The 20,813-nt window shown below is 35.5% G+C and overlaps 1 protein-coding gene and 1 long non-coding RNA gene across 2 annotated transcripts; both read left to right on the top strand.

Annotated features, from left to right (window-relative positions):
- The first annotated feature begins 1,550 nt into the window (after positions 1-1,550).
- LOC132629430 (uncharacterized) lies at positions 1,551-4,154 on the top strand. The gene is made up of 2 exons (XR_009578228.1): positions 1,551-1,799; positions 3,741-4,154. It is a non-coding gene; the product is annotated as an uncharacterized LOC132629430 (long non-coding RNA).
- Positions 4,155-15,752: 11,598 nt separating this feature from the next.
- On the top strand, positions 15,753-20,599 carry LOC132626386 (uncharacterized). The gene is made up of 4 exons (XM_060341246.1): positions 15,753-16,082; positions 17,428-17,561; positions 18,783-18,887; positions 19,864-20,599. The coding sequence occupies exons 1-4, from the start codon at positions 16,002-16,004 to the stop codon at positions 20,294-20,296; spliced, it is 753 nt and encodes a 250-aa protein (XP_060197229.1). The 5' UTR covers positions 15,753-16,001; the 3' UTR covers positions 20,297-20,599.
- Positions 20,600-20,813: the final 214 nt, after the last annotated feature.

Genomic DNA, 20,813 nt, shown 5'->3' with positions numbered 1-20,813 from the left:
TATTTTTTCAAAGCATAAGTTAAGTCTTTTTTTTTGTCATAGAAAATGATTATAATTATTTTCTAAATCTTATATCATCGGTTGGTTTAAAAAATGATTGAATTGTTTTCTAAAAAGAAAATCAAGACACTTCAATTGATACGAATTTGGGATATTTTTCTTGTAGGCATAAGCTAATTTTATATGTTTGGTTATCTTAAAAATTAATTATAATTATTTTTATAAAAATGTAAGACACTTAAATTGACATGAAGGGAGTATTATTTCGAAGCATAAGCTAAGTGTTGTATTTCTTGTTGTCATAGAAAATGATAATGATTATTTTCTAAATCTTATATCTTCGGTTGTTTTAAAAAATGATTAAATTATTTTCTAAAAAGAAAAGAAAAACACTTAAATTGATACAAATGGGATATTTTTTTCGCAAGCATAAGCTAAATCTTATATTTTTGGTTGTCTTAAAAAATTTACAATTATTTTCTATAAAAGAAAGTAAGACACTTAAATTGATACAGAAATGATATTGTTTTTCCTAAGCATATGCTAAGTATTATAATTTTATTATCTTAGAAATGATTATAATTATTTCTGAATATTACATTTTTGTTTCCTTAAAAAATAATTATAATTATTTATAAAAAAAAAAAGTAAGACACTTAATTAATACGGAGGGGGGATTATTTTTCATAAGCTAAGTCTCTTTTTTGGTTGTCTTAGAAAATGATTATAATTATTTTCGAAAAAAAAAGTATAAAACACTTAAAATGATACCGAGATGGTATTATTTTCTTAAGCATAAGTAGGTATAACTTATATGGTTGGTTATCTTATAAATAAGTATAACTATTTTTTATAAAAAAAGAAGTAAGACACTTAAATTAATACGAGGGTTATTATTTTTTCTAAGCATAAGCTAAGTGTTATATTTTTAGTTGTCTTAGAAATGATTATAATTATATTTTATAAAGAAAAGTAAGACATGTAAATTAATATGAGGGGATAAGTATATATTTTTTTAGAAAATATCTATGATCTTTTTTAAGAAAATCAATAAATATAAAACTTAGCTCATTAATGATGCAACGCAAATAGACACGACAAACCTTCATTAATACTCCCTCCGCTCTAATTTATGTGAACCTATTTTCTTTTTAATCCGTGCAAAAAAGAATGATCCCTTTCCGTATTTGAAAACAATTTACTTTTATTGTTATATTCCGTATTTTTGTACATTGGATTATTCGTGAGCTAATGGACATAAATTAAAGACAAGATTATTTTGGGATATGAGACAAGGACTTTTAATCTCCGATTTTAATAAGTGCACGATCTGTTAATTAATTACAATTAGTGTAGAAATATTGGTGGAGATTAGGAATTAATTAACCATGATTAGATTATTAAGTGGGATTTTAATTAATTAAGTAGTGCACAAAAAGGGACCCCACTACAACATGGCCAAATCTGATTGGCACATGCTTTAATGGGGCACGTGTAAAACATCTTGGGCAGCACATAGCCAACTTTGTGACCAATTTTTCAGCCACAATTCATTTCCCACTTCACAAAGTTCTAAGAAAGAGAGAGAAGCTCCTAAGTTCTAAGAGAGAGAGAGAGAACCATTCGGCCATGGCTATGGCAGATTCATGAAGCCACGGCCAGCCCTCCTCTTCACTACTAATTGATAATTTTCAAGTTGAATTGAAGAAAGGAATGGAAACTACAATAGCCATGGCAGCTCACGGCCATGGCAACTCTTGACCAGCCCAAGTTTTTGATAGCAAGGAATTAAATTTGAGGTAAGGTTTAATACTCTTCTACATGTGTTAGAGGTGGTTTGGACTTTGTATAAATTGATAGATGTGGAATTGGATGTAAAGAATTGTGTGTGTTAATGCTAAGTTACTGTTTGGGCCATGTGGGGGCTGTTCTAACTTAAAAATGGTAAATTTATTTTGATGTTGTTGTTGTCATGGATTAAATGATGAGAGTAAAGGAATTTGATGGTTAAAGTTGAAGTTATATTTATTTAGTGGGCTGTTTTAAGAACTTGAGTAATTAGAGGCTGTTTTGGGCGTGTTGTTGTTATTGTTGGATTGGAGGATTAAGTGTAGTATGATTATGTATTGTATTGTTGTAGTGATGGGCTGTTTGGAGCATGTTATTGGAAGGTCATTTTGATGATGTGTTGTGGCTGTAGATCATTAGGAATAACTTGAGCATGTCGTGGTCGTTATGTTGATTATTGTTGAACGTGTAAAGTGTGGACTGATTTGGCTGTTTTGGGGCTGTTTTGTAATAAATTTCGTGACTGTTTTGGGACTGTTTTGTGATAAATTTCGTGGCTGTTTTGGGGCTGTTTTGTGATAAATTTTGTGGCTGTTTTGTGATAAATTTCGTGGCTGTTTTGTAATAAATTTCGTGGCTGTTTTGGAGCTGTTTGTTATAAATTTTATGGCTGTTTTGTGGTGACATTTTGGGTGTTGTTTGTTGTAATTTTCGTGGCTGCTCTTGTTGAGTCAAAATGCAGGAATTATAGTTATGATTATGTACAATATATGTAGTGTAGTTGCCGGAGTATGGGCTGTTCATGATGGCTGGCCTAACATTGTTAAAGGGGCTGAATTAATATAAGGAATTAGTGTATTAATCACTTTTGTTGTTGTGGTTGTTGTACTCGATGGATGTAAAGAGAAAGAATGATAGCAATGTTGTATATAGTGCATATGGGGCTGATTTTGTTATATCCTTGAGTTGTGTCTTATTATTGGTGTTATTGACCTTGTGTGTGAGTTATGGATGTGTGCAAATAGTGGAAGTGCTGCCCACTTGTTTTTATACAAAAAACGAGTTATCGTTTGATATAGAACGTATACTAGTAACCACCAATTTGATGGACATGATACCATTGTTATAGATTGAAGTGCTAATCGAGACGAGTTTAAATTATTAAGTTGGTACGGACGACAAGCGGTATGTAAAGCTAACCCTTCTTTCTTTTTGGTATGATCTTTATGAAACAAACAAACGACGAGCACATGAATCCAAAAAAGCTCTTATTCTTAGAGACACTAGGATGGCTAATGTTCTTGATCCCCAAAACTTATATTATTATGTCTTGATACATGTGTATGATTCCAGTCGTCCTAGTTTGGTATAATTCATATTTTGGTATAATTCATATTTTGGTATAATCCATAGTGACATTCGAAGGGTACTTGATATGCCTACTGTCTTGATTTTCAAATGATGGTTCATTTTGATTATTCTATTGAGTCTCAGATAATAACTTAGTTTGCATATGGTTGTTCACTACTCTGCTCGTGCATGCCTCAATTTATCTTTCACTGAGTCCCGGGCCAAGATACGTTTTCGTGCACAGTTTCACTGCATTGTTCACCGAGTCCCTCACTAGAGGGCCGGGATACGTTATATATATATGTATATGATGATGATGATGATGATGATGTGATGATGGCGCCGAGCTCCATGACGGGCCGAATGTGGTATATGATGACTTAATTTACCGAGTCCCATAATGGGCCGGATATGATATATGATATTGATATGCATGATTTTCGTTTCATAAGGTAAGTGTATTGGTATCTTTGATCGTCATACTTGACTCCTGTAATCTCTTATTCAGTTATGGTTTTCTTTATTATATTTCATGATTTACATACTCAGTACATATCCCATACTGACCCCCTTTCTTCGGGGGCTGCGTTTCATGCTCGCAGGTACAGATACTCGACTTGGTGACCCTCCAACTTAGGACTTTTGCTTAGCAGTTTTGGAGAGCTCCATTTTTCCGGAGCCCGGATTAGCTTGGTATAACTTTTGTGATATGGACTTATATATATGTATCCAGGGGTACAGCAGGGCCCTGTCCCGTCATATTTCACTCTTGTACTCTTAGAGGTCTGTAGACACATGTGTGGGTTGTATATAAGTTTTGTTCGGCTGTGTCGATATGATATGCTATGGATATCCCCGTATGTAGTGGCAACCTTGTCGGCTTGCGTACTGTTTTGGTATGTAATGGCAGCCTTGTCGGCTTGCGTATCATATGATGTTTTGGTTAACTGTGACTCCTCAGGAGACAGGTTCATGACATGTATTGCTTATTAATCTCCCTGCAGTTTCTAGTTTCAGTCTGACTATGTGTAACAGGTTTGTATACGAGTGTCCGTTTCGGGCACTAGTCACGGCCCATGGGGTTGGGTCGTGACATTTATGTACTGATTAAAAGTCACACAAAATATATGTACCTCATTTTACGTCACAAGTTCAAAAGTCTTCTTTTTTTCCTTAAACTCCGTACCCATTCAAATAGATTCACATAAATTAAAACGGAAGGAGTATATAAGTTGATGCCTTAGCCTATTCCTAGACCGTTCATTAGGCTGGAAACATTTGTGTTTGCATAGCGCATCTATTTGCTGCATTATGCATGGTTTTTTTTTTAAAAAAAAAGTTTGGGTAACGAATGTTAACGGAGGACGTTAACACCTTTTTACATAATGCATTAAAAAGGTGCATTAAAGGTATTTTGGTATCCCTTTTTTTCTTGGGGTATTTTGGTTCAATTGGTTTTTTATTGGGTCATTTTAGTTCCGAACTCGCAATTTGCCTCCATAATTTATTAACCTGAAGAGAAATGAGATCTTAAAAGTGAGTATCGAACCGAAAATCAAAGTATTTAAGAAGTTAATATCGAATCGAAAAATCGAAACCGAAGAACTAAATTAACTTGGTTAGCAATCGCAACCGGAGAACTAAATTAATTCGGTTAGGTTTGATTTTTCGATTTTGATGCCCACCCATACTTTTTAAATTAGTTCTATTAGGGTGATCAAAGGTGCTCCTATTTAATAAAATTTAGCCTATTTGTCTAAGTTTCTAAAATCAACTTAATTTAAAAAATATTTTTTTAAAAATACTTTTCAAAATAGTGCTTTTGGCGAAAATCAGTTTATGTTTAGCCAATTAATGTAAAAAGTACTTTTGAACAACAATTAGTGTTTGACCAAGCTTTTCAAAAGTGCTTCTAAGTGTTTTTTTTTTTAAGTATTTTTCAAAAAAGTGCTTTTGGGCAAAAGCTATTTTTTTAGCTTCTGAAAATCTGATTCTGCTACTCCCCAAAAACACTTAATTTCTCCTAAAAGCTTGGTCAAATACCTCAATTTTTTAAAAATAAGCACTTATTGGAAAAATAAGTATTTTTGGGGGAAAAACAAGCTTGGCCAAATAGGTTAAAGAATTAAAGATGTTTAAGGTTATATTTGAAGAGCAAACATCGACCAACCCCGCACATCTTGGGTCTCAAATTAATTGTCGTGTTTTTTTTTTTAAATAGTTGTCACAGATTATTTGTCATTTAAGAAGTTCAAGATAAAATTAATTTTTTTCCTCATATTATCCTTAACAATAGTTATTTTTAAAGAAACAACTACCTCAAGATGACACATAAATAAAGTAATATCCAATGAAGAAAAATTATATATTAAGACATAAATAAGAGTAAAATAACCAAACGCTCTTCTTAATTAGTGTTTTATTGAAGGATATGTAAAAGAGAATCAATATAAATAATTTGAAAAAGAGGAAGTGTGAGATAAGCAATAATTTTAGCAAAAAATTCAGAGTGGATACCTGGTATAAGTGATCTTTCGTGCACTGTTTCAAGGTCATCCAAATGTCATTATGTCAACACAATTGTTTTAACAGACATTTGTAGTTTTGTCTTTTTATTCAAGACAAGATAAATAGAGTAACATTTCTTATCAAATTAAGGTGCGTTTGGTACGGAGGAAAACATTATCAGATTTTTTTTAATGTTTAATTGACAAAAATATTAGGGAAACATCTGAAAGTGCGAGAGGGGGGGGGGGGGTGAATTGTAACTTTTTCGTTTAGATAGTCGACTAACTGAGAACACTAGTCGACTATATCATAATGCAGTAATAAAAATGCAGAAATAAAATTGACACAGATATTTTATACTGGTTCAGATTCAATGTGAATCCTAGTCCAGTCCCCTTGGGTTGCAAGGATGTTCTCTGCACCTCTTTGTAAATGTTTTGGTACAATGGATTGTTTGAACGGAGCTCCTACGTCTACACTCAAACACTCGAATTCTTTTTGATATAATGCCTCACAAACTATTCTATATCTCTCCTTTCTTTTTTGTTTACACTATATTACTCAAGAATACAATGTTTGTGAAAAGTAAGCCAGAGAACTTGAGAGTATGAGACAATTGTATGTTTTTCTTCGTTTCTAGAGTCTTGAATATATAGTCTTCAAATCAATTAGCCGTTAGACTCTTTTTCAGCAGAGATGTCAACCCAAGAGAATTGATCCTTGTAAATTAGGAATATTGAGGATCCTAATTTCCAAGAATAAAGCAAGAGCTCATTAAGTCTTGTAACGTTGCTTCCTTCTGTGATACCAGCCTGGTTGGCAGATGCTTCTTTCCTTGTACGTTGTGATGAGAAAATAAAGATTGTACAGCTGCTTTCCTTGTGCGTCATTTGCCTTGTTGGAGTGGTACTTGTTTCCTTGTATAGCAGATCTGATTTGATGCTTGACTCACCATGATTGTGCTGATTTAAATGCTTGAGTAAAATTGATTTTGTTCCAAAAATACGCAGTAGCCTATTTTTAATTCCTTTCCTTATGCAACCGACTTGGGCTTGCCCTTCTATTGAGCAGACTGAACTCATGCTGTCCATTGGGCTTGTTTATCCGATCCATTGGATTTATTATTTGAGTATTGGTACCTACACAACAATTTGTCATCATTAAAATCATAACACTAACAATCTCCCCCTTTTAGATGATGACAAAAAATAATTACTCAAAATGAGTGTAAGTGTGGTCAACTTCCCTGTCTTGTTTGATTTCATGCTCCCCCTGAATAATGGAGTGGAAGACTCCCCCCCCCCCCCCCCCCCCCCCCCCGAGTAGTTGATTGGTCCAGATATTTCTCCGCTGAATAGTTGACTGGTCCAAACTGGACTCTTTCTCTCCCTTTGGCATCAATCAAAAAGAAAGACACACAGCAAAGGCCATAATAATAATAAAACAAAAATTACAAACTATAGGTGATGTGATAAGGGTTAGATTATAAGGCTGAGCGATCAGCCACCCACTGTAGTCTACGGATAGTTAAGCAAACAAACATAGTCAAGGTGGACTAATGCCCAAAACAAAAAAATGTCTTAATAAAACGGGACAAAACATCATTAATCCTGCTCCCCATCAGATTGTTGTTGCTCCTGCTGTTGCTCTTGCTGTTGTTGAGCAAAGGGCCGAAGAAAGTACGCTAAGGTGTTAACCATAGCTTCCTTCATGGCATCCAGAGTTGCAGTGAACTTAGCAGGAAGACCATCAACACTACCTTGCAATTTGGTAGCCAGCTTACCTCCCTTAAACCACCATCAATCTTGAGATGCAGTCGAGCAACATCAGCCCCAGTTTCTTTAGAGACATCTCTGACTTTTTCCATATGAAAATGAGTGGACACAAGGAGATCTTTGAGAGGGTCAATTTTGTCATCAAGGACTGAGAGCTTAGCAAGAATATCAGAGGGATGATCGGATGGGAGATTTGAGGAGGAAGGTTTGGATGATTGGAAGACAGGAGGACAGGATTGGTCAGGTTCCTTATCTACATCCTTTTTGAGAACCCATACATCATCCATACATACATAACCCATGCTAACAAATGCTCTAGAATAATAACATTGTTTAGTAAAAATAGGGGGGTGGTCATCAAGGTTAACATGATGGGCTTCCATAATGCGAGTAATGAGCATACCATAGGGCAAGTTGATAGGATCAGAAGCAGAGTCTAACATATGGTTCATGACTAGGGAGGAAGGATGGACCTTACGCTTCTTAACCAGACAATTAGTGAGAAAAGTGTCACGCTGAGTGAGGGTCGACAAAGAGCCTACACGAGGCAGTATAGTAGTAGCAACAATGTGAGCAATCACACGGGTCTCAAAAGACAGGTGTTTGAGGCCTAAGTGAGAGGGGAGGGAACCAGTTGAGTTGAGAGAAATGGACCGTTTAGCCTCTTCATAAGTGACCTCAAAGTCAGATGGCCAGGAGTTACGGGATAAGGCAGAAAAACCAGAGATATTGAACATTTTATCAAAACCAGAGTTATCAAACAGAATACGAATGCCAAAAACAAGGGTTTCAAGTTCATCATCTTTTGTAGCTCTAAGATTAGCATAAAACATGCGAATATGATGTTCATAAACACGAGTAGGAGCATATGAGAAAATATTTACCCAACCTTGAAAGTCAAAGAACTGCTGGATATTACAATGTAGTGATGAGATTACATCAAAATCCACTATTCGACCATGAGCAAAGGATTTACCTTTAAAGGAGTGAAATAGATCAGAGTTTGGGGTGGACCAGAAATGGCGACGGTCAAGAAAGGCATTTTCATAGTTGAACTTAAATTTCTTGGAAGACTCACCACACGCTTCAGTTGCATGGTCACATTTGCTCGAAGAGCGAAGAGACAACAAATTTGTAAAGTTATGAGGGGAGGAATCAGAGCCATCAGATTCGACATGAATAGGGGATGATGCTTTACCTTTGTTTTTGTTTCTAGTGATTTTGCGAGTGGAGAGAGAGGAGGGTTTCAGAGTTTTAGCCATAGATTGGAACAGAGGAAAACTGTTGGGTGAAGAATGAAAGGGGAATGGACGGTTTTAATGGTGATTGTGAGGAGATGGAAGGGTCATGGAATTGAAAGGGTTTTATGGGGAAGTGGAGAAGATAGTGGGAGAAGTGAGAAGACGACAGAGATGATGATGATATTTATTGAAAGGCGAGAATTAGGGAGGAAGTATGGTGCGGTAATCAATGAAAGGACAGAGGGAGTTTCAGAGAAGGAAAATTAGTCAATTTACCAAAAATAACGTAATTATACAGGTTTATCAATAATTCCTAGAGATTCTCGAAGCATGCAAAATCTTTCCTCAAGTAAGGGTTTTGTAAAAATATCAGCAAGTTGATTTTCAGTGGAAATAAACTGTAATTCAATCGACCCCTTGATAATATGATCTCTAATAAAATGGTGTTTAATATCTATAGGCTTTTCTCTAGAATGATGCACAGGATTTTTTGATAAACATATAGCACTAGAATTATCACAGAAAATTTTAACAGGCTTAAATAATAAATCATAATCACTTAGTTGATGCACCATCCATAGTAGTTGAGCACAACATTGCCCAACAGCGATATATTCAACTTCAGTAGTAGAGAGAGAAACACATCCCTGTTTTTTGCTATGCTAGGAAATTAATGATTTTCCAAGTAGTTGGCATGAACCACTTGTGCTTTTTCTATCATCCTTATCTCCTGCAAAATCAACATCAGAAAATCGTTCTAGATTGAAGGGATTAGTTTTGGGATACCATAATCCATAGGAAATGGTTCCAAGTAAATATCTAATTATTTGTTTTACAGCACTAAGATGAGATTCCTTAGGAGCTGACTGAAAACGAGCACATTTGCAAACACTAAACATGATATCTGGTCGACTAGCAGTAAGATATAGCAGAGAACCTATCAATCCTCTATACTTAGTTTCATCAACTGCGTTACTTGTGTCATCTCTGTCAATGGAACATGTAGGACTCATAGGAGTTTTCATAGCTTTAGCATCATTTAGACCAAATTTGTGAACAAGCTCCTTTGTATACTTACTTTGACAGATGAATATTCCTTTGTCCGATTGATGGATTTGAAGCCCCAAGAAAAATGTTAATTCTCCCATCATACTCATTTCGAATTCACTTTGCACGAGATTAGAAAATTCCTTACACAGAGATGGGTTAGTACTTCCAAAAATAATATCGTTTACATAAATCTGTATGATTAAATTTCCAAATGAAGATCTTTTAATGAAAAGAGTTGTATGGATCTTTCCTCTAGATAATCTTTCCTCTAGATAATCCATGTTCTACTAAAAAGGTTCTAAGTCGATCATACCAAGCTCTAGGAGCTTGTTTAAGACCATATAACGCCTTACTTAGTTTGTACACATGATATGGGAATTTAGGATTTTCAAAACCAGGTGGTTGTTTAACAAAAACTTCCTCTTCAATAAATCCATTTAAGAAAGCACTTTTAACATCCATTTGAAATAGTTTAAAACCTTTAAAAGCAGCATAAGCAAGTAAAATTCGAATAGATTCTAACCGTGCAACAGGAGCAAAAGTTTCATCATAGTCGACTCCTCCTGTTGAGAGTAGCCTTGGGAAACCAGTCGAGCTTTATTTCTCACAACTTCGCATGTTTCATTCAATTTATTTCTGAATACCCATTTAGTTCCTATTACTGATCCTTTTTCAAGCCTGGGAACTAGATTCCATACTTTATTTTTGTCAAACTGATCCAGTTCTTCTTTCATCGCCTTGATCCAATGATCATCCTTTAAAGCCTTATCTACTTTCTTAGGCTCGAGCTGAGATATGAGTGCTAGATTTGCACTATTTTTACGGGAAGCTCAAGTTTTCATTCCTTCATTTATATCACCAATAACAAACCTTTTAGGATAGTCCGGCTCACTTCTCCATTCATTTGGAACAGGCTCAATCGTAAGGTTAGTCGACTCGTCAGCAGAGGTAGTTTCTTTTAATAAGAGACTTTGATTAGTTGAGGTAGTAGTCGTAGTGACTGAAGATTGGTGGACATCATCATCTGCAAATTTTTCTTTCTCAGCTAAATGGTTAGTATCATAAAAAATAACATGAACAGATTCTTCAATAGATTTAGTGCGTTTATTGAAAACTCTATAGGATCTGCTATTATTTGAGTAACCAACAAAAATACCTTCGTCACTTCTAGGATCAAACTTACTAATGTTGTCCTTTCCATTGTTGTGCACAAAACATTTGCACCCAAAGGAGTGAAAGTAGCTAATATTAGGTTTCTTACCATTCCATAGCTCGTAAGGAGTTTTCTTTAGAACGGGTCGAATCAAGCACCTGTTTAATACATGACATGCTGTGCTTACAGCTTCTGCCCAGAAGTAATGTGGCAGATTATGTTCTAAAATCATTGTTCTAGCCATGTCTTGTAAAGTTCTATCCTTTCTTTCAACAACGCCATTTTGCTGAGGAGATCTTGGTGACGAAAAATTATGCGCGTAACCTTGTTCATTGCAGAATCCTCAAAGGCTTTGTTCTCAAATTCTCCTCAATGATCACTTCTTATGGAAGTAATGTAGTAGCCTTTGTCACGCTGTACTTTATCATAGAAAAACTTAAAATTCTTTAGAGTATCATCCTTATGAGCAAGAAATATAACCCAGGTAAAACGAGAGAAATCATCAACAATGATGAAGGCATACCTTTTTCCTCCAATACTAGCAGTTCTAGTAGGACCAACAAGGTCCATGTGTAGAATCTGCAATGGTTTAGAAGTAGATACAATATCTTTGGAGTTGAAAGAGCTTCTTGTTTGCTTACCTTTCTGACAAGCATCGCAAATATGATCTTTTAAATAGTTTATTTTAGGCAGGCCTAGGACCAAATCGTGTTTGGCTAATTTTCAATTAGCCTCATGCTAGCATGTCCAAGTCTCTTGTGCCAAACCCAAGGATCTTCTCCCATAGATGCCAAGCAAATATGTCCAACTGGAGTTTTAACAGAGTCGAGCACATACACATTTCTTATTCTGCTGCCAGGTAGAATTTCTTTTCCAGTTTTGTCTTTTACAACACAGCCAGTCTTTTTGAATCTTACCTCTAAGTCAGAATCACACAATTGACTGATACTTAAGAGATTATATTTGAGTCCTTCAACCAGATAAACGTTAGAAATATCACATGAATTATTAAACGAAATAGTTCCTGTACCGATTACTGTTCCTGTTGAGTTATCACCAAAAGTGACTAGTCCTCCATCAAAGTCAGCAACTGATTTGAACAAGCTTTTGTCGCCTGTCATGTGACTGGAACAAGCACTGTCTAGATACCATTTCCCTTTTGACTTCTTCTTGTGGTGTTCCTCGCTAGTTTCACCAATTGCCATGAAGCAAATGTTTTCCATATCTTCCTCATCATCTTCAGAGACTTCATCTTCACTCCTACCGCTGAATGCTCGTTGTTTTTGATAATTTTTCGATGGTTTCCTCTTTGCATCAGGGCATTCAGATGCAATATGGCCATATTTTCCACATTCATAGCATTTTCCATCATTTCTTTGAACACAGAGGATTTACATTTCCTGAAATTTGAATTTCCTCTTCTATTGTTTCTTGATCTTCTAATAGCTTCAGTTACATGCCTAGAGATCATAGCCACTTCATCTTCCTTGAACTCATCATCAGATTCTTCAGCCTATGACTTGAAAGCAACCATTTTCTTCTTTTCATCCTTCTGATATCTTTGAATATGATTCTTTTCAAAGGCCATCAGATTTCCTCTTAGTTCATCATATGTAAAATTATCTAGATTTCCATCTTCTAAAACAATTTCCTTTGTTTCCCAAGTTTTGGGCAGGCTACTGACAAGTTTTCTCACTTGTTGAGAGTTAGTGTAAGTCACACCAAGAGATTTGAGTTCACCAATGATTTTGCAAAATCTGGTGAACATTGATTCAATATTCCCATCATCCTTCATGCTGAAAGCTTCATAGTCGTGCCTCAAAGCATCGATTTTGGTTTCTCTAACTTTTGATGTTCTTTCGTATGTGACCTCAAGTTTATCCCACATTTCTTTTACAGTCTCGCAGTTTGATATTTTGGCATATTCCTCTCCACTGACTGCACAGTACAATAAGGCTATTGCTCTAGCATTTGTCGATAGCGTCTCCTGTTGTTCTTTAGTTACATCATGCGACTCCAAATCAATTTTTGTATTTGGATCTTTTCCATCCGTATTTGGAATAGGCTTAGGTCCTTTCTTGATTACAATTCATGCTTGATAATCCGTTGATTTGCACAAAGATCTTGAACCTTTCTTTCCAATGGCAGTGGTGTTCACCATTAAAGTAGAGTGGTCTCGTTGTGGAGTGCCCATCTTGTAAAATTGCACCAGGAACCTGATATGCAGCCATTTGATCTTTTCTCACTTGCTGTTAAGCAACAAAGTGTGAGACCTTGCTCTGATACCAATTGAAAGAGCAAGAGGGGGGGGGGGGGGGGGGGTGAATTGTAACTTTTTCGTTTAGATAGTCGACTAACTGAGAACACTAGCCGACTATATCATAATGCAGAAATAAAATTGACAGAGATATTTTATACTGGTTCAGATTCAATGTGAATCCTAGTCCAGTCCCTTTGGGTTGCAAGGGTGTTCTCTGCAGCTCTTTGTAAATGTTTTGGTATAATGAATTGTTTGAACGAAGCTCCTACGTCTACACTCAAACACTCGAATTCTTTTTGATATAATGCCTCACAAACTATTCTATATCTCTCCTTTCTTTTTTTGTTTACACTATATCACTCAAGAATACAATGTTTGTGAAAAGTAAGACAGAGAACTTGAGAGTATGAGACAAGTGTATGTTTTTCTTCGTTTCTAGAGTCTTGAATATATAGTCTTCAAATCAACTAGTCGTTAGACTCTTTTTCAGCAGAGATGTCAACCCAAGAGAATTGATCCTTGTAAATTAGGAATATTGAGGATCCTAATTTCCAAGAATAAAGCAAGAGCTCATTAAGTCTTGTAACGTTGCTTTCCTTCTGTGATACCAGCCTGGTTGGCAGATGCTTCTTTCCTTGTACGTTGTTGATGAGAAATAAAGATTGTACAACTGCTTTCCTTATGCGTCATTTGCCTTGTTGGAGTGGTACTTGTTTCCTTGTATAGCAGATCTGATTTGATGCTTGACTCACCATGATTGTGCTGATTTAAATGCTTGAGTAAAACTGATTTTATTCCAAAAATATGTAGTAGCTTATTTTTAATTCCTTTCCTTATGCAGCCGACTTGGGCTTGCCTTTCTATTGAGCCGACTGAACTCATGCTGTCCATTGGGCTTATTTATCCGATCCATTAGATTTATTCTTTGAGTATTGGTACCTACACAACAATTTGTCATCATTAAAATCATAACACTGACAACATCTTCTTTAGAAAAATAAGTTTTTTAAAAATAAAAAAAATGACTTCTCTAATGAAGTAGGAAAAATAAGTTTCATAAGTGATATTCTGAGTTTATTGAACTTCCTACTCACTCAAAGCTCTCCAACCCCCGTCCCTTTACCATTCCACGCCCCGCCACTCAGAACCCCAGCTCCCCACCTCATCCCACCCCACAGTGTTTTGCTGGATTATATATAAATGTTCTTACGGTGTGTTCGGTATGAAGGAAAACATTTTTTTTTGTCAAAATTTTTGGAAAACATTTTCTTTAGGACAATAAATTCCTTAAAAATAAAGAAAATGACTTCTCTAATCAAAGTAGTGAAAACAAGTCCACAATTAACATTTCACCAATCACCCTACCACCCCCCAACCACCAAACCCCAAGAACTCTCACAACCCCACACACCTCCCACCCCACCCCTACCCCACTACCCATACCCTAAAATTTTCTTTATAAAGTTTTTTTTTTTTGGGTTTTCTACACCACCCATCCTCCTCACCCCCGGTCCCTGAGACCCCCACCCCCTCCAATTTTTTAAAAAGTTTCTTTGTCAGGTTTTTTACACCACCCACCCCTCCACAGTCCCTCCATTTTTTTAAAGTTTTGAAAAGTTTTTTTTTTTGGTTTTCTACGACACCCCACCACCCTTTGTTTTTGAAAAAAAAAAAAGATTTTGAATTTTTTTTTTGGTTTTCTAAGGCACACGCTTGCCTGTCCAATATATATTTTTTTTAAAAGAAGTTTTGGAAAAAAAATTCTTTTTTTGATTTGCTACACCCCCACCCCCCTCCCGAATTTCTGCTTCATAATTAATTTTAACTTTATAAAAATTGAAATTTTGCGTGGTTAAATTTGGTGTGGGTGGGTTGTAGTTAGGGAGGGGGGAGGTAGTGGTGAGGGTGCATGGTGGTGGGACGGATATGGAAAAAAAATTCAATTTTTATAAAATAAAAATAAAATAAAATAAAATGTATGAAATAGAAAATTTGGGAGGGGAGGGGGGGGGGGTTTGGTGTGGTATGGGGTGGTGGGGTTGGTGGGAATGGGTGGTATTTTTCGAAAAATATTTTCTACCAACTAACCGAATATGGCAAAATAAGTAAGAAATTCACTTATTTTTCACTACCCAACCGAACATGAGAAAATAAGTAGAAATTTACTTATTTTCCAAGAACACATTTTTCAGAAAAATATTTTTCTCCATACCGAACACACCCTTAGAGTAATATTTTTTCCTTATTTATCAAACGCTTGAAATAAATAAGAAACCCACTTATTTTTTAAAATAACATTTTTGATGAAAACATTTTCTTAATACTTCTTCCGGTTCAAAATAATTGAGGTTTTAAGCTTGGACACATAAATTAAGGAATTCATTAGTTCCTAAAAATCAAGAGATGTTTTGACTAAAATACCCTTACTTAATTTTTTTTTAGGCTTACATAATTATTATAGGGATATGAGAATATATCAAGGGCAAATTAGAAAAGAGAAACGAAATACTTTCTTGATTTTGTGAAAGTTAAATTATTTTGAATCTAACGTTTAGAGATTAAAACCTCAATTGGACCGGAGGGAGTACCAAACACACCTTACTTCTGCACCATTGTTTCCTCTCTCTCTCATAAGGCCGTAGGGGGGTAGTTGATGTAGGGTGCGTGGGTGGGGGTATAAAATTAGCATAATCCCAATCTCCATCGGCTTCGCTCACCTGTTCGAACCTCCTCTTTGGAATAAAGGCATAATTCTCTAGAATCTCTCTCTCTTTGTTTTCTTGTAAATTTCTTTATCCTCACAGCCCGTGTACATAAATATATATATATATATATATCTTTTTCTTTTTTCCCTTTTCAAATCCCATCTTTAGGCCATGTCTACAGTTGTGGAGCTTGAGGTTGAGGGTCAACAACTCGTGATGAATAACATTCAGGATCTATCCATTCAAGACCAGGTATTAAAAAAAAAGTATTACTATTTTTTTAATTTTTATCTTTACTGTTTTTTTGTGTGTCATTTGAAGTTCATTTTCATTGAAATATATTACAAAAGGGCTCTGATAATTGGTGAAGTAATAAGTTTGTGTGTTACAAGAAGTAATAGAGATTAAATTGATTTGTGTGTTAGCTGGATTTGATCTCAGAGACAAAATTCAGGATTTTAAGTGCCAGTTTGGACATAAAAAATGTAGTATTTGGAAAAAGGTTGAAAAATGGTAACTCCAAATTGGAGTTGTGTCCGGACATGAATACAACTTGGAAAATTATGTTAGTATTTTTGTGAGTGATTTGGAGTGAAAAATGTGAAAACAGGTTTCTGGAAAATTATAACAATCCTATGTCCAAACATGATTCCAAAATATAACTCAGGAAAAGTGAAAATTATCCATGGCCAAACGAGCCCTAAATTTAAGGGTTCTGAACCTCAACTCTCTTAGCTAACTGCGTTCAGGATGTATTATTTATACATATTAACTCAATTTCCTAATACAAATATTGGAGTTGAGCTACAACTACCGGATTCTGCTGAACCCGTAACTATTTGATGTGGTCTTAAGACTTATTGTCCGGCTTCCGAACCCGTAGCTATTTGATGTGGTCTTATGACTTAATGTCGTTGAATAGATTGGAGTATTGATTATTTTAAGTTTAATTAGTATCTATTGATTAAAAGTTCAATTAATATCATTATGTTCTAGCTGAACACATTTTATTTTAATACTCAATAATGTCTTTCAATCCAAATTAGGGGTGCAACACCCAAGTGCATGGCCTAGTGGTCAATGAAGTGGGTTGAAAACTATGAGGTCTCAAGTTCAATTTCCAGTAGAGGTAAAAAAACACTAGGCCATTTCTAGGTAACCCATGGAACTAGTCGAGGTGCGCGCAAGCTAGCCCGGACACCACAATTATAAAAAATAAAAAATAAAAAAATGAATTAGGGGTTCTCTATTACTAGAGATTTCTTGCATATTCAAGTGATAGAAATCTTTAAACAATGGTCAATCAGAAGTATTTGGAATTTGGATATAGCAGTTAGTTAGAGATCCTTGTTTAAATATCTTTTGGCGCCCTTGAATCCTTATAATGAGAGTTAAGGTATTTGAATTCCATTAATGGCAATAACCTTTCTTCTTGTTTCCATCTTGGTACCGGATTATGGCCCGTGTTGCGTTGCTTGTCACTATTTAACAAATAGAAATATAGAATATAATCTTTCCATGTTGGTACAGGCTTAATGCTGTGTTATTTGATTAGACGATACGGGTTAAGCTGATTGATGTGAATTTTGATTTTCAGAAAATGAAGGGCATCTCTGAGGAAAGCCACCAAGTTGGCTGCGAGAACAATCATCATGGTGTGTGTGCCATATGTTTGAATAAGATAGTGCTTCAAGAAACTGCTCTTGTAAAAGGTTGCGAGCACGCCTACTGGTTTGTATATAGAACAAATCTCCATCTATTTACTGCCATTTTGATCATCACTCCCTGATAGGATCATATCCAGTTTTACTGTTTTTGATAGATTTTATCACTTAAAGTTGGTCCCGAGCTAATTATTCTACGTTTGTTAGTTATCTACATAAATATGATCAACAATTCAGCATGCTTCCGATAGGATTTATCCAGTTTACTGTTAGGGGAACCAATCACTTACATTTGGTTTGCATCAAACTATCAAGAAAGATAGCTTGTTGTATTTTTGCTATTAGGGTTATCAAAATGGCAGTAAATTGATGGTAAATGAACTACTCCATCTGTTTCAATTTGTTGTCTTACTTTCCTTTTTAGTCTGTTTTAAGAAAATGCCTCTTTCTTAATTTGGCAATTCTTTAATTTCAACCTTGCGCATGGGATGTTTAAGACCACAAGATTAAAGGGAAACTTGGTACATTATACATATCTTTAGTTTAAGGCCACACAATTCAAAAGTCTTCTTTATTTTCGTAAACTCTGTGCCTAGTCAAACTAAAACACATAATTGTTGTCTTACTTTCCTTTTGCTTTCTATGTTAGGTGAAAACAGGAAGGGAAAAAAAAAAAAGAAGAAGAGAAAATGTTTTCCTTACCACTTCTTACCCAAGATATACTCCCTCGTCCACCCCCACCCCCACCCCCCGGGGGTGGTGGTGGTATGGAGGAGTGATGATTTTCTGGTAGTTTTTCTTACTACCTCTCCGCAATCAATAGCAAGCTCTCTTCTAGTGATTCTATGCTCAATCTGCTCTACGCCGAAAGAATGTTCTGTTTCAGTTGTATTAATAGCCTTTTGTTGATGTCGGGGGATTCGGTCTAGTTAGTACTTATGATTGACTTTTGTGCATCAAATTGCATTGATCTTTGTGTTAGTTTGTTAGGTTTTTAAAGATTATGCGTTTGCTGTTTTCAGCTGGACTGAACCTGTTAAGTTCTGTAAGCTTACTTGAAAAAAGAACAAAGGTTTAAGTTGCTTAGCTTTTGGTCGAAATGTGACTTCATTACGGTCTTCTTATGACTAGATGTATATTGCTATAAATGGTGACCTCTCAGAGATACTGTAACAATCTTCTAATGTTTGCATCTCCCTCTAAGTCTCCACGGCTTTTCAGTATATCTACTTCTTGGTAATAATGAGAAAGTACTGACAGCAATATGTGTCCTTAATTTGGTGTTCAGTGTGACTTGCATCCTTCGGTGGGCAACCTACAAAGAGAAACCAACATGCCCTCAGTGTAAACATCCATTTGAGTTTCTCTACATCCATCGCTCACTTGATGGAAGGTAACTGATTATGTTGTTTTAAGTTTCTTTAGTCTAAATATATGTGATACATGATGATGCTAATAATATGGCATGTGTAGTATATTGATGTACATTCTTATTTGCACTAATAAGTATGAAACCATGTGCATAATTCTTCCAGGAGGAAAAAATGTATTTATTAGAGGTTAAATTAGTAGAAACTGTAACTTCTTTTTCTTGATCCATCGCTTGTTTTCTTAATCTGTTTTATGTTGATGCCTTGATGGGCTATTTGCAATTGTCTTATCTAATTATCTAGTTGATTTTAGTAAGAACCATAGAGCTGTATTGTTGCCTTGGTAAGTAGACCAGTAAAAATGGGGTGGTAAATGTTGTCTGTTTTGGTCAATTGCCAGTTCTCTATTCTGAATATGCAACAAGTTTACTTCTAAAGAATCTGACCATTGTTGGTGTTACTAAGCTCCAAGAGATGCATCCATCCATATCTAATCTGAAGTCACCTAAATAAGTAATTCTTGGTAGATCCCTCGCAATGGATCTCCAAGTTAAGAGAGATACATATAGTCCTCGGAAAAATATGGGGGGTTTGTCAAAAGCATGTTATTGGGTTGTATCGTGAATCAAAATTTTTTTTGAGGTCTTCTCCTTGTTTATTTTTCGTTACCGTCCCAATTCATGTGATAATGTTCAAATTTTGAGAGTCAAACAAATTATTCTTTGACCACATTTTTTTCATATGTTTTTTTTTTTTAAATATTTTGAACTATTAATTATTGTAGCTTATAGTACTTCTTACATAGTTTTCAAATGTGTAAATTTTATTTCGGAAAACTAACAGAGTTTATGTCCAAATGTACTGTTGAAATTAAGAAGTATGAATTTCGAGAAGCGAAAAGTGTAACATAAATTAGAAAAGAGGAAATATTTTGTTTTTGAACATTCCATAGTTGTGGTTAGTTATTTTTATCCTAAGAAAACATGATCTTTTCAACAGTATTCAGGACTACATGTTCGGGGAGAGCGTCTGCCTTCTCCTGAGAGCAACATGGTTCAAACCCTTGATCGTGGAGGAGAAATTAGAAGTCAATGATGAAATGGATCACCTCTATGCATATGCATATGAGGATGACGAAGAGCTAGAAGACTTTTATTATACTAGCTCACCAAGTCTCCGCATAGGCAACAGGAGATGGGGCGATAATGGTTATGTCAGGGCAGGAAGGCAAGAAGCTAGGCCAGCTCATCGTCCAAACTCCCAGGATTTAGGTGCTGGCTCTTCATCACGCCAGGCTAAGAAGAAAGACGCTGCTGCTGGTCCTAAAGAAACTGTTGGCCGGCGTGCAAAGAGAGCACTCAAACGTGAAGCTGCTGATAAGGCGGCTGCTGAAAAGCACCAACAGCATTTGGTGAGGCTTGGTCGGATATGAGTTTGCTCCATCTCTAACTTAAAGATAATGACATAATGAATCACCACTGTACAGTATCTAGTTTCTTTCGTTTGTAGAATAATGCCCGCAGTTTAGATGCTGCATTTACTAATTGCGATGAACCATTTCATGCCTGTTATATCTTTCGGAGATAAATTTATGACAATGGGGAAGCAAGAGACTTATTTTCACCATTAGATGTACATTGTTAGGTAAAACTTCAACTCCTTTATAAAAGGTGATTGTTTTTATTTAATTCTTCCATGGTTCGAATGAGGTAATATAATTGGAGGATTAGCATAACTGGTATCCCCGTTACAATATTGAATTTGTTTGGCGTAGTTTGTTCGCCTCTTGAAAGTATTCTTTTTCGGACTTCTGAAATGAATTTGTCAATTTGATTCAATAGAGGACGGGATAAGTTTTCCAAGTCGTGGCTCAGCCGCTAAAAGTTTTTCTGTCCAGAAAAAAATAAATGGCACTCACTGATATTTATGTCAGTTAATGAAAGAGCTCA

This window comes from Lycium barbarum, chromosome 2 (assembly GCF_019175385.1).
Source record: "Lycium barbarum isolate Lr01 chromosome 2, ASM1917538v2, whole genome shotgun sequence".
Lineage (NCBI taxonomy): Eukaryota > Viridiplantae > Streptophyta > Magnoliopsida > Solanales > Solanaceae > Lycium > Lycium barbarum.
The sequence above is the reverse complement of the archived record's forward strand: the minus strand, read 5'-3'. Positions and strand labels throughout refer to the sequence as shown.

Bases quoted from the DNA above. Each gene is read 5' to 3' on its own strand.
- LOC132626386 (XM_060341246.1), top strand. From the start codon at position 16,002: ATGTCTACAGTTGTGGAGCTTGAGGTTGAGGGTCAACAACTCGTGATG. The intron at 17,562-18,782 runs GTTTGTATATAG...TTTGGTGTTCAG, and splicing joins GGTTGCGAGCACGCCTACTG to TGTGACTTGCATCCTTCGGT. The intron at 18,888-19,863 runs GTAACTGATTAT...TCTTTTCAACAG, and splicing joins CATCGCTCACTTGATGGAAG to TATTCAGGACTACATGTTCG.